General features: G+C 42.4%; 1 protein-coding gene across 13 annotated transcripts in view; it reads right to left on the reverse strand.

Annotated features, from left to right (window-relative positions):
- Nucleotides 1-13968, reverse strand: part of DGKG (diacylglycerol kinase gamma) — a 230942-nt gene that overhangs the window by 7096 nt on the left and 209878 nt on the right. For 11 of the 13 annotated variants that reach the window (XM_024767898.1, XM_024767796.1, XM_024767814.1 and 8 more), the window contains one exon: nucleotides 6137-7318. The exons of the other annotated variants lie outside the window; for them this stretch is intronic. In XM_024767898.1, coding sequence (XP_024623666.1) covers nucleotides 7220-7318 — 99 coding nt within the window. In that variant the 3' untranslated portion in view covers nucleotides 6137-7219. Of the gene's footprint in view, nucleotides 1-6136; nucleotides 7319-13968 lie in introns of those variants that run through there. 13 annotated transcript variants of the gene reach the window in all.

Below are 13968 nucleotides of genomic sequence, written 5' to 3' on the forward strand. Positions count from 1 at the left end.
GTAAATCCCTGTCACTGTGCTTGAAGCTCAGTGGCCTCAGCCAGGGTACTGCTGGCACGAACATGGGCTCTGAAAGGCAGATCCTGACAGATCTGAATCCCAGATCTGCCCCATGAGATTTGCTCCGTTTCCTCACTTGTCCAATGGGGAACCGTATAACTCTGACTTCATAAGGTTCTGGTGAAGTTTAAAAGTGGTCATAAAAGCAATAGGCTTTGGACTGGACAATAAATGATAGCTGTTATTTAATAACCATTTCATCAATGCCTGGACATTTCCATTTTACCATGAACTCAATGTTAAGCGTTTTTAAGAAAAAAGGATTTCTCAGTCCTTTCTTCCGTTTTTGGACTGAGTGTTCAGGCTCATCTCCCTTGCCCAAATAAACCTGCTAGAAAACCCAGTTCTCTATCTCTTTTCATCTCATGAGTCTGTATCTTATTATGCTGATCTCTTACTGTGTTGTAATTCCACTTCTGTGCTGTCTTTTTTTGTTTTGTCAGTTCTGACCTGACCTCTCAGAAGTAGACTGCAAATATTTCTGTCTTTTTGTCCAAGCTGAATTTCATATTTTCTGAATCATGAAGCTGCCCTCCATGTGACCTAGAAAGCCCTTTGATGATCCATATTTAGCTGTATCCATCACTCAACAGATGTCTGAGTAGTTAAAGGCCCTCATGAGCTCCCTCTACATCCTGTGGTTTCAAGTTTCTGAGTTGTTAGTTAAAAAGCTTTAATCCCTTCCACCCGCTTTCCCCTACCCATTCCAGGGTAGAAGGACAGATACCCATTTTAGCTATTCATTCATTCAACAAGTATTTACTCATTACCTGCTACATGCTTGATACTGGGTTAGATGTTATCCTCTTTGCTTCCAAATTGCATTTTCTAATTTGACCCATTTAGACGAGTACTCCAAGTTTTTTGATTATTCCTCTAGAATCTTCACTGAGCATCCAATTAAATGGTCCCTTCTACCTGTAGTGTTTCCTGACCCCTGGGAGACTTGGAGGCTTAATCGCAAACCCTGGTGCCTTGCTATAATGCACCTGCCATTGTGTCTACAGATTCCAAGATAACATAGGTTCAGCTTGGGATCCATCTCAGGGAGTTTAGTTAGCAGGTAAGGCTGCAGGGCTCTGCTGGTTGGCTTCCACCATGAACATGAAGAATGAAGTAGTAGCAAGGGTGAAATGCCCTGCAAGTTAAGCGGCTATTTTCCAAAACCCCATGGTTTTCTGTGTCCCTGGTTTCCCACAGAGATGCTCAGGAGGAAAGATGCCTCTCTGCTTTTTGAGCTCTCTGGATCTTGCCATTAGATAGCATCTCTTGGCATCTGAGAGGCAGCCTGCCATTCTGTTCTCCCGTGGAACACAGATGGCCCAGCCCACGTCTGTCACTAATGAGGATCACATGCAGAGCCTTCTTGCTGGAGGCTCCCTTCCACAACCCTAGCTCTCCTTCCCCGTGCAGGCCAGTCACTGCTGACCATGGCATTTAGGTCTGAGAAGGCTGCTTGCTGCTCTCCCACTCACAGAGTTGAATAGAAAAATCTATTAGGCGGGCCTTGGGAAACGATTCTCATTCAGCTAGAATTTGAAACATTGAGGATTAAGGGATGGCTGCCAGTTTGATTGCAAGGGTGAAGTTTTGGGTTCTAGCTGCCCATAGAGGCTGTTGAGTTTCCATATGAGCAAGCACTGGAAGTTCTTCAGTAGGAACATGAGTAGTACCTGTTGTCATTCTGAGCTTGTTAGTCCCATCCCCAATACAGAGGTTGACCAGGTAGGACATCAATTTTTCACTGCTGTGTAATCTCACCCAGGATGATGGTAGGGTTGGAAATAGTGAGATAAGAAGGTTAAAGGCATCAGAATATAGTAGAAAAAGCATAAATGCTGATGTAAGACAGACCCATGTCAAGTCTTTGCTCTACTAGTTGCTATCTGTTTGACCTTGGACAAGGTACTTCACCTTTCTATACACTAACTCCTTTTTCTGTGAAATAAGCCAAATGCCCAGATCATGAGGATTAAGTGGGATAGCACATGAAAAGGCCTTGACACAGTGCCCTGTACTCAGCAAGCCATAAATGAGAATTCCCTTTCCTGTTTTCTTTCTATAGTAGAAATTTAAAATATGTACTTGAGTATGGTGGAACGTTAAGGTGAGCTAAAAATGACGGCCCCATGTGAAATCCTACACAATTCTGTTCACCTGTTTTATGCAAAACTTGACTGGTATTTGAGATGTAGGATAGTTTCTTTTTCCTTGCTATTTATTGCAAGTCGGATGCAGGTCTGGTACTCGTGACTAGGAGAACAGTTCCAAACTGCTAATACGAACACCAACAGAAATGCAAAATCTCTTTTGGGCTTAACACTGTAACTCATTCCTTTAACTTGCAGAGCTGCCAAGGAAAGGTCACCACCACCACTAGCTGCCCTTGAGGGCGCCAATGATTCTGGTCAATCCCACCATGTACAAGTGTGGTCTAACTGGTCAGTACCAGTTAGACCAGAAAGTACTTTTCTAGAACAAGGAGCAAAGTACTTTAGAAAACTACTTTATGAATATTATTTTTGGATCCAGAAATCTCTCTGGGAGTCATCTTTCACTCTTCCAGAAAACAATGGACACTGAGGTTTGCTGCTCAAAAGGAAGTACTAGACCTATTGATTTAACACTGATGCCTACTAAAATAGTTGCAACAGCTTTTAAACAAGGTAGATCAATCACCTCTTGTTCCTCCTCAACTAGGTCAAGGCTCTTCCTATAAGGCTAGAGGAGGTGGCTGTTCACTCCCTCACAAGTGAGCTCTGTCCATATTCGGCCAGCTAGCTCCAAGAGTGGTTATTAAACTGAATAAACATCGATCCTTTCCACAACTGTGTTCTTTAGACCTGGTTCTGTCCTCTAGAGCTACACAGATGAAATCTGGCCCCTGGCAGCTATCCTGTTTTCCCCTTAATTTTTCTGTTTTCCCCTTAATTTTTCCCCAATCCCTTCTCCACTCAGGAAGCAAAGAGGCCAGATCCTTGATTCTTGCTTGAAGACACGTAGAGGGGAATGATAAAAGTAGTTAAACAATCACAGAAGAAACTAGAAAGAGTGTCTTAAGAAGAGAAGTTCCTTGTCCTAGAAAAGTACTTTATGGAATATTATTGCAGAGGATGGTTACTTCCATGTTCCCATCTCCACGGAGAACAGAAAGAAGAAATGGTGGGCTTAAGGCAGTGTTTCTAATCTATGGACGTCAACAGACAAATCAAAGCCCACCATTTCTTCTAGAAGGGGATCTAGTATTTGACCACAGAACAACTCTTTTGTTCATGGAGCATTTTATGGATACTGGTATTGTGTGAAACACATTTTAGGAAATTATGGTTTCAGATATGCTGCAGAAACTTAAACTAGACTTTTGAAATAACTTCCTGATTGATTATGGTCAGATCCTGGGACTGGTGGCCAAGGAACACTGAAGTTTCCTTCCTTGGAGGGTTGGTAGACTCCTTCTCTCTCCCCTTCTCTCTCCCTTTAATATCAGCATTAGACATCCATCTGCCTGGGAGCCTTGGGGTGTAGGTCGGTGACACAGGGAATCTGGGAGTCTAGATCCTTCCCATCCCCAGAATCTATTTTTATGGATCTCGATCATGGTAGTGTTCCATGGAAGGTACAGCCTAGCTAGGACTGAGGGTTTTGGCTAAGAGGAGAGGGGGCTAGAGATGGGAAAAGTTGATGCAATTATTTTTGGCAGGAGTTGGAACCAAAGCAGCAGGAGAGAGTAAGTTTTAAGACTCTCTGGCAAAGTAACTTCCTAATCTGTCACTGGGTATGTGTAAAAAAGTGATTAGTGGGTCTCTATATTTATCATGATTACTCACAAATATGTAATTTACATAATATATACAGCACATTAAGTACTATGTCACCTTATATAATGTCCATATGTATAATGTATATGCATGTTATGTAACGCCAGTCTGGAGGTTCTTCCAGATTCTGCCAAGTATTTCCTAATTTATTTGGCAATTTTAACATATCTTTTCCATCTGTGGAAAGAACTCTCTTGAGAGGAGCTGGTCTCTGACCTGAAATGTAATCATTCTACTAAGTCTGTCTCCATTCTCAACTCACTGGAGGAAACCTACGAAGACCAAGTCATAATGAGATGCAACGCCTAGCCCATTAGTCCAGGGACAACACAATGTATTGAAGACTTCCTGTTTCATTCTTTTTACTGCTAGAGGGGTAGAACTGTGGGGGCAGGTGAGAACATGTCTGGGGCACGGCCAGAATCAGAATGCGATGAGGAATAAGGGAGGATTCTCCCCTGACTGCCTAACTTTGAGAAGTCACTAAATTATAGTAAGCCTTGCTTTCCTCATTATTTAGATGGGGCTAATAATATCCTCTCTGTCAACCTCAGGGGTTGCTGTGAGGAGCACTATGACGAGGTACTCCACAGTGAGAAACCACAGTCCCAGTAGTTAAGGGATGAGTTGCAAAGTCAGATTAAACACCACCACCAGACTTACTGAGGTTACAAAATTGAAAGTACAATTCCACTGATGTTTGCTATACTTTGTGGCTTTGAGGAGGACACGGGCCATGTCTCTCAAGCAACGTTGCCAGTCCTGTGCACCACAGTGGGCAGGCAGGGGCCAGTCTCTGACTTGTGAGTCTCTAAGAATCACTTTCACCTGTTGATAGTGCCATGCCTCAACAGCCTCAATCTTGGGGGGCTGAGGCTGAAACACATTCAAGAATTTCTGCAGATGTCTTAGAATCAGTGACCCCCAAACTGAACCTGCCTTCATTTCAGAATCAAGTGGCTTCCAAGATAGTACCTGTTGTCATTCTGAGCTTGTTAGTCCCATCCCCAAGGAGCCCATCATTCAGGACATTCTTCAGGTGGCCTGCTTTCCCCTTGCCCAGCGGTCTGCACTGTTAGGTTGAACAGGATGGTTCTAGATCTCTGTCTGAGACGGTCCTAGATGACTCCTTCTTTCAGAGTTAGGATCAGTTTGCACACACAATCTTAATTTTCCCTTCCTTGCGCAAAGTTCCTGACCCAGTGTTAGGAGATCAGAGGAGATCTCCCCTTAGACATCTCAGTCCTAGATGACTCCTTCTTTCAGAGTTAGGATCAGTTTGTACACACAATCTTAATTTTCCCTTCCTTGCTCAAAGTTCCTGACCCAGTGTTAGGAGATCAGAGGGAGCTCAGTGGAGTGATGTCGAGTGGGTCCAGGTTTCCTTTTCGGAAATCTCAGAGGGGATGGAGGCTGAAGGAGCAAAGGTGCCGAGGTGAATGTTTCTTTTTACCATCAAAGCTCTCCACAGACTTGCCCTCGGGGAGGGCGGTGATGCTGTTGCCAGCTGAATGAAGCCCACTGAACTCTGCTGAGGCCCCTCTGGGCACTGGCTGGCAGCTCCCTGCTGAGGTGCCTCTGTCCTGAGGTCATCCGGGCAGCCAGAGGGGTTTCTAGATTAAGAGACTATGGTGACCATGATGAGATGACATGTGGAGAGTTTAATTTGAAGATCTGTCCACCGCCTTCAACCCTGGACCAACTTCTCACCAGGTCAGGCCAGAGAGAGCCTCTGGGAAGTATTGGGAGGCCTCATTCTCTCATGTGGGCTTGTCCCGTCCACACATGTGCCACACGTTCATTCCTCTCTGGCAACCTGGATCCAAATGGAATTGCTTCTCAGTGACCAGAAATGACCCTTTTCCAAGATGTGTAGGTTCTTTTCCCTGTTACATATCTTCTTAGTGGTACCTAGTCCCAAACCACATTAGCCAAGATACCATGGACAAGTCTCTTAACTTTTCCGAGACTCAGTTTCCTTATCTGACAAATGGGAGAGTAAATCCTGCCCAGCATAGCTTTCATGTTGTTTTGAGGATCCAGAATAGAAATTCTCAGTCTCTTTATGATAAGGAGATACTTTAATTTCCCTTAAATCTCATGATCACCACAGGGCAATGTGCCTTGACAATGAAATGGCAGAAACGGGGAGTCAGAGCCTTCTTTTTCTTTCCCACTTTCTGTTCTTGTACTGCATATTTTTTTCAATCCAGAAAAATCCACCAGTAAATAAATATTTGTATATATAAATATATATATCTACATATAAGTACACACACCTAAGACCTTCAGTAGGGCCTTCAGGTAGTGCTTGGGGAGTGGTCGTTGCAGAGGCAGGAGGGAACTGCCTGACGCCTTGTCTCCTGGTCTCCTCAGCAAAAGGCCCTTCCCTCCCATCTTCTTTGCCTTCAGGAATAGTCTGCCACCAGGGCTTGGAACTCAAACAGGAAACACGCTGTGGCTTGAAAAAGAAAGAAGCTGGGGGTGGTTTTTTTTTTTTTTTTTTTCCCTTTTTACACAATATTATGACACCAATTTGAAAAATAAATCTCAGTTTCTCTGCTTTCCCTCCCAGGTGTTCACAGAACTAAGAAAATAAATACCACATCTAAGGTGTGCTATGTAGGCAGCTCTGGGGGCTCTTGGAGCCGGCTCTAAACAAACACACAGCCAGCAGAAGGCTTCAGGAAAATCACCAGTGCCCACTGAGGGTGCGCAGAACCAAGAAGGGAAACACAGCTTTCCACAGCCTTTCTGCCTCCTCAGCAAGTTCCGGGAGAAGCTGTCACTCGAAGGACAACCAAGAAACCAGCGTGCGTATGCTGAGTCCTGCCAAGGGCTGCGATCTGAGAGTTGGAGGTGTTTTTGTCTCCTCACAGAGGGACCTTTGTGAGCGTCCCCTGGAACGCAGGCTCTTTCCCTTGGCCACATCCGATCTCCCCTTAGACAGGAAACCTGCAGCCTGCTCCTTGAGAGCGGCGAGGAAACTTGCAGGGGTGGTGGAAAGAAAGGGGGGTTTCTCCTTCAGTCTCAGAAAGTCCCGCTCAAGGTCTTCTGGGAAAGTGGGAGTTGCTGCATGAGCCAGCTGCACCCTGGAGGGCTCTAAGTCCATTCACAATGTCCTGCCGGCACTGGCTCTGTTGGAGTGTGTCCATGGTTGAAATAGAATGGATGTCAGGGTGAAGCCTTCTTGTTGAAGGGTGGCTTGGCTTCCACTGGTTGGAGAAGAGAGTGTGTGTGTGTGTGCGCATGTGTGTGTGTGTGTGTGGTGTGTATGTGTGTATGTGTGTGCTTCAGTTTCTTGTCTTCTCTCTTGGTTGAACTGGCATTGGGCATAGTGTCTAGTCTTTTGAACGGCTCTTCCTCCTCAGAGAAAAGAAGCTGCTCTTCTGGGGAGGCCCCATCATCATAGGCGCTTGGTTCTTGTGAGTAATTTTAATCTAAAAGCAAAGAGGCAGAAATGAATTAGTGGCCTGCAAATCCCAGAAGCCTATGGGAGAGTGATCTGCAGAGAGAGGAAGGGAGGCCAGCTTCGGGCTGGAAGGAGCCCCATGCAGAAGGACGAGTGTCCTTGAACAGCTTCAGAATTGGCAACTGGACCCTGACTGGGCCTGGCGTTTGGCACTGCTGGGAGCAAGGGGCGGAAATGCTGGGGAGAGACAGGTGTGAGCTTCCCACGTGGCGATCAGCTGAGCTGATCACCTGTCTCATGTCCTTGCTATTCATAGTCTCTCAGAATGTCACAGCCAGAGGAGACCTCAGGGACCATCTCATTCAATCCCTCTGCAGGGTAGATAAAGGAATGGAGATCTCAATGCTCTCTCGAGCCTTGGATTAGCCTAGGGTCGCACAGAGAAGGCCAGAACAGCTAGAGCATAGTTCTTTGGATTCCCCGCCTCCACTGCTCCTGGCCATTCCTGCCTGGGCCGTGCAGAGATGTCAACCAGTAACTCCAAACTGACCTAGAGGCTTCAGTCTGACCTCCGACCCAAGCGCTACTCATGTGGAAAGTTTCCGAGGGAGTCTCTTAGGCGTTTCCTCTTTTCTTAGTCTTCTAGGGGAGACCCAAGTTTCTTTTAAAAGCTTTTATTTTTGTTTGAATTTTAGGTTTAATGAGTGCCTTCTGCAAACTTTAAGTCAATTGGAAGTGAAAGACACTGGCGAATTCTCATCTTTTGGTCTTTCTTCCCAACCTTACCCTCAGGGTATGGCTTCAAAATGCTTACTCCCTATTTGAATGTGGCCTGGTGACACTGATGCGTTGATAATCTGCTTTGTCAGTCCAGCAACATTTGTCAAGTAGGAAGATGATGTGGGAACAAGAGGCACTTAGGATTCAAAGACCTGGGTTTGGGTCCTAGGACTCCCCCTTCTTTGCTGTGAACCTTTGGACAAATCATTTAGCCTTCAGAAGCAGTGCTTGCGGAACCGTAAAATGAGGATAGCAGCATTTATTCTATTTTTCTCACAAAGTTGTTGTGAAGATCAAATGACAATCTGTCAATGAAAGCCCAATGTAAACTGTAAAATGGAATGCACCAGTCAAATAACTTATCTTACACTGGAGGAGGAGAAAGATGCTTGTCAAAAGAAACACAATCTATGAGCCCGTTCTCTTGAGTTTTACCACCTATTGAAATGACAGTGTGACCCTAGAGAACAACAGAAGAACTCCTGAAGAGAGAGACCCATCAACAAGTTTAAATGTAGGATAAGCCAAGTGTTGTCAAAAAGAAGTTAGGTAAGGAATGAGAAGAACCTGAATGGAGCAATTGAGGAAGAATTTTAAGATCTGAAAGGAAGGGAAGAAAATGTGTTGGTGAAAGAGAAAGGGAAGGCACTAGGTTGAGGGGCTACATACCAGCTGGTTGAGTGTGGACCAAAGGATGAGAAATGAGGTCAGGAATACAGGTGGGGCAGTTGGTATAGGGTTTAAAGGGAAGGAGGCAGCAGAGATTGGGTTTAATATGAGGTAGTGGGGAACCATGATAACATTTTAAGCTGGAGGATAACATGAAGAAAAGAGTTTGAAGGGAATTATTCAATAGCTGTTGTCAAGATGAGCTGGAGCTGGGAAGGGTCTGGCTAAGAGGGTTCTACTGCAAGCCAGGTTTAAATTTATAAGGCCCCAGGATATAGAAAGAAAAAGATGGGGCCAAAAGTCATTGTGGGGAATGAACATAACCTGGGGGAAGGAAGCTAAAAACGACTGTTAGGTTGGTTTCCATCAGCCTGAAAATCTAGGAAGGGAGTAAGTCTCTCTGTTTTGTGGTAGTCACCAGGGGAGCACACCGACGACACATCAAGTCCCGTTTTGTGTTATGTGCCCTATTATGGGCATTGTCTTTATCTCAGAATTCAGGGAAGTGAGGCACTTATCTGTGGTGTGAAATTTAGCCCCATCTGATGGTAGTGATTTGTGGCACATTTCCTGTGGTAAGCCTTGTGCCACTCCGGAGCGCAGGGGCCCCGAGGGGAAGAAGACATTCATCTTATTCACCTTGGTATTCCCTGAGCCAGCGCAGAGCCTGTACCTGCTATGGAAGTACTGACTGGTTAGCACAGCCAAGAAGAACGGGGGAATGTTCCGGCAGTGGAGCTGGCCGTGCTTGGGACAGAGAGTGGTAGCTGTGGCACCGCTTACATTTCCCATTGATGGAGCCCATTTTTTTAGACCTTGGAAGATCCTTGCTTCTCCTTTTTCTCCCTCTAGCTGACCCGTTTATTTGCTTGTTAGCACCTCCAGGGCAAAGGGGAGGAGGTGAAACTCAAATCCCTTTCATTTGGGTTTTCAGCAGTTTTGACAAAGGTCTTGATGGGGCAGGAGTTTGGAGATGCTGGGTAACGTGAGGTTTTGACGTGGTTTGTGGATTCTAGTTCTACAGATAACTGGGAGTTCACTGTATGTACATACACTGGGGGCAAGAAGTATGAGATCATGTCCTCAACTCGAGTCAAAGAAATGTCAGTATCTTACCCCCTCATCCCCAGATTAGGAGGGGCTAGTGGGTTAAATAGGTAAGATCCCATTTTAGGAGGTAGTTGGATGTGGTTAAATCTGCCTTTTCAACCCCTGATGGAAAGAGGGCATCCCACATTTCTGTAGTTAGAACCCAAACCTCTCTGGTCAGGCAATTAACTAAAGTCTGTATGATTGTCTTAAAAACCCTTCATCACATTTATAACATCTGGCAAGCACTAGAGACAGCAGCCCCATGCTCTTAACTTTCTGTTTTATTACAGAGAAAATTTGTTAACGGTTAAACATGTCACATTTTCCTTAGGAAGTCCTTGTTCATAGTGTAATAATAGTCACCCATTTTCCCCTTCCCTAGGTAAGTAACATTTAATTCTTTAATGGAATTGGAGATTTTTTGGTTTTGTTTTTGGAGTATACTTTGAGGTGAGAGGTTACTATACAGTTATCCCTTGGTATCCATAGGGAATTGGTTCCAGGACCCCTGGTGATACCAAAATCCACGGATGCTGGTTTTATACAAGTCTCTTGTGTAAGATGGTATAGTATTTGCATATAACCTATGCACATCCTGTATACTTTAATCATTTCTAGATTGCTTGTAATACCTAATGCAGCGTAAACGCTATGTAAATAGTTGTAAATATAATGTAAATGCTATGTAAATAGTTGCCAGCACACAGCAAATTCTAGTTTTGCTTTTTGGAACTTTCTGGAATTTTTTTCCTGAATATTTTCTGTTCAAGGTTGGTTGAACCCAAGGATGTGAAGCCCATGGATATGGATGGCCGACTATATAATGGCACTTTCCCAAACAGGCAATTTCTTGGACACCATATGTTAAACAGTCCATTACTTTCAAATTAGTTTATGATCTTTCTTCCCTCCTTCATTAGTTTTTATGTATACTAGGGTTTCTTATGGCTCTCTTCTGTACTATTGATTTATCTATCCAATATTGCGTCAACTGCTGTGGCTTTATAACTATTTTAATATCTTGCGGGAAGTCCTTCTTCACAGCTCTTTTATAAAATGTCTTAGCTATTGCATTGTTTTGTCAAGTTTAAAAAATTGCATTAGAATTTTGTCTGGGGGTCCCTATTTAGAAACATAGGATGTTTCTAAATTCAAATCTTTTAAAAAATATTACTTAAGTCTTGAAGTTTTCTTCATCTATTTTTCACAATTCAGTTTGGTATTTTGTTTTTGTCTGTTGCCATTATAATACTTAAACTTTTTTCTGTTATATTCCTCTGATTGGTTATTGCTGGTATGTACAAAAGCTATTAACTTTTGTCTATCTTTCTGTACAGCTTCATTGAAATAATTTAACCTATGAGGTTTTCAGTTGATTTTATTAGCTTTCTATATACATAATTATATTATCTGCAAAAAATGACAGTTTTGATTATTTTCCAAATACTTATATTTCTTTTCTGCTTCATGTGTTTTGCATTGGTTAGAACTTCCAAATAACATTAGCACACATGTCTTATCCATGATTTTAATGAGAATTCTGCTAGTGTGTTACATAAAATATTACTCATTGGTTTAAGATAGATATTTTTCGGGACTTCCCTCGTGGTCTGGTGGTTAGGACTCCATGCTTCCACTGCAAGGGGCACGGGTTCGATCCTTCATCAGGGAACTAAGATCCTGCATGCTGTGTAGCACGGCCAAAAGAAAAAGGAGATTTTTTTTCTTTTTTTTTATTTTGAGGAAGTGCCTTTCTGGTCTGAGTTTTCATCTTTAAAAATCAGAAATGTTGAATGTAATTGAGTATTTTGGGGTCATCTATTCATATTATCATGTGATTTTTCTATCCAAACTTATATAAGAAGACATCCTTGCATTCCTTTGATATATTCTTCTTGAGTGAATGATTCTTTTAATATATTGTTCAATTGTATCTGCCAATACTTTAACTATAATTTTTTTTTTTTTTTTTTTTGTACGCGGGCCTCTCACTGCTGTGGCCTCTCCCGTTGCGGAGCACAGGCTCCGGATGCGCAGGCTCCGCGGCTGCTCTGCGTCATGTGGGATCTTCCCAGACCAGGGCACGAATCCGTGTCCCCTGCATCGGCAGGCGGACCCTCAACCACTGCGCCACCAGGGAAGCCCTACCTATAATTTTTGTATCATGTTCATATTTGAGATTGGTCTGTAGTTTTCCATTTTTAAGCATAGTTTTTGTTAGGTTTTTGTATCTGTCTTAATTTTATCAAATGGATTGGGTAGCTTTCTATCTTTGTTCTATGGAACAGTTTACATAAATATTTATTCCCTAATAATATGGAAGAACTCACCAGTAAGATCATCTGTTTTAAGATCATTGTGGATGTAATTCTTTGAAAACATTTTTCATTTCATTAAGGTTACCTAGGATTTTTATAAGATGTTCGAGTTTATTAGAATCAAGATAAAACTATATATATGTCATATAATGTCTTATTAAATAAAACCATTACCATATTTATATTACATATGTATTAAATATTTTAGTATCTCTAATCTCTGTTTTTCTTTTTCTCTTTTTAAAATTAGGTTTTCAAACATTTGACATGTTTAAAGAACTAGTTCTAGATTTTCCTGTTTTTTAGTTGTTTAATTTCTAATTTTATCTTTATTTTCTTCCTTCTGCTTCTCCTAAGTTTGTTTTATTATTCTTTTAATTTGGGGATTATTCATTACATTTTTTTCCTTTTCAAATAATGGAAGTATATGAGACTCTGAATTTACTTCCAAATACAGTTTAGGCTATATTCTGTAAGATTTGAATGCGAGCCTTCTCATTTTTATTATTTTTTAAATAGTCAATAATGTTAGCTTTGATCGCCTCTTAAATCTATTATTCTTTAGGAGAATTTTAAAATCTCTGAGTGATTGGATTTTATTTATTCATTTAATCTTCTATTATTAATTTCTAGTTTTATTGCTTTGTGGTCACGTAAAACAACCGTTATAATTTCTGCTTCTGGATTTTATATATATGTTTTCTTTGTGAACTAGTTTATGATCTATTTTAGTAAATATCCTATGAATCCTTGAAGAAATGAGATATTTAATTATTTAAGGCACAGTTATTTCACCCAAGTTTAATTTTTAAATTGAGGTATAATTGACATATGACATTATTTTAGTTTCAGGTGTACGACTTAATGATTTGATATTTGTGTATATTGTGAAATGATCACCACAGTAAGTTTAGTTAACATCTGTCACCATAGTTACAAAATGTTTTCTTGTGATGGGAACTTTTAAGAGTTACTCACTTAGCAGCTTTCAAATATACAATACAGTGTTATTAACTATAGTCACTCTGCTGTATATCACAGCCCAGGACTTAACTTATTTTATAACTGGAAGTTTGTACCTTTTTACCCCCTTCACCCGTCTCACCCACCCTGCTTCCCCTACCCCCACCTCTGACAACCACCAATCTGTTCTCCGTACCTATGAGCTTGTTTTTTTAAAATCCAAGTTTTATGTCATTTACTTTTTTTACAGCTTGACCTCAAAGACAAAAACAAAATTTTTTTTTTTTTTTTTTGTGGTACTGTTGTGGCCTCTCCTGTTGTGGCCTCTCCCGTTGCGGAGCACAGGCTCTGGACGCGCAGGCTCAGTGCCCATGGCTCACGGGCCTAGCTGCTCCGTGGCCTGTGGGATCTTCCTGGACTGGGGCACGAACCCATGTCCCCTGCACTGTCAGGCAGACTCTCAGCCACTGCGTCACGAGGGAAGCCCAGAAACAAATATTTTAAAGCTTCTCAATACCTGTCTTTCTGTCAATTTTTTTTTTTTTTTTTTTTTTTCCGGTATGTGGGCCTCTCACTGCTGTGGCCTCTCCTGCTGCGGAGCACAGGCTCGGGACGCGCAGGCCCAGTGGCCATGGCTCGCGGGCCCAGCCGCTCCATGGCATGTGGGATCCTCCTGGACCGGGGCATGAACCCATGTCCCCTGCATCGGCAGGCGGACTCTCAACCACTGTGCCACCAGGGAAGCCCTGTCAATTTTTTATATATGTATTTTTCTCAGAATATACATCTATACTGAGTTTCACAGTATATATTTTGATTCTGTTATTAAACAACTAAAATTTTATGACCATTATAT

The sequence above is a fragment of the Neophocaena asiaeorientalis genome, unplaced genomic scaffold (genome assembly GCF_003031525.2).
Source record: "Neophocaena asiaeorientalis asiaeorientalis breed wild unplaced genomic scaffold, Neophocaena_asiaeorientalis_V1.1 scaffold225, whole genome shotgun sequence".
Taxonomy (NCBI): domain Eukaryota; kingdom Metazoa; phylum Chordata; class Mammalia; order Artiodactyla; family Phocoenidae; genus Neophocaena; species Neophocaena asiaeorientalis.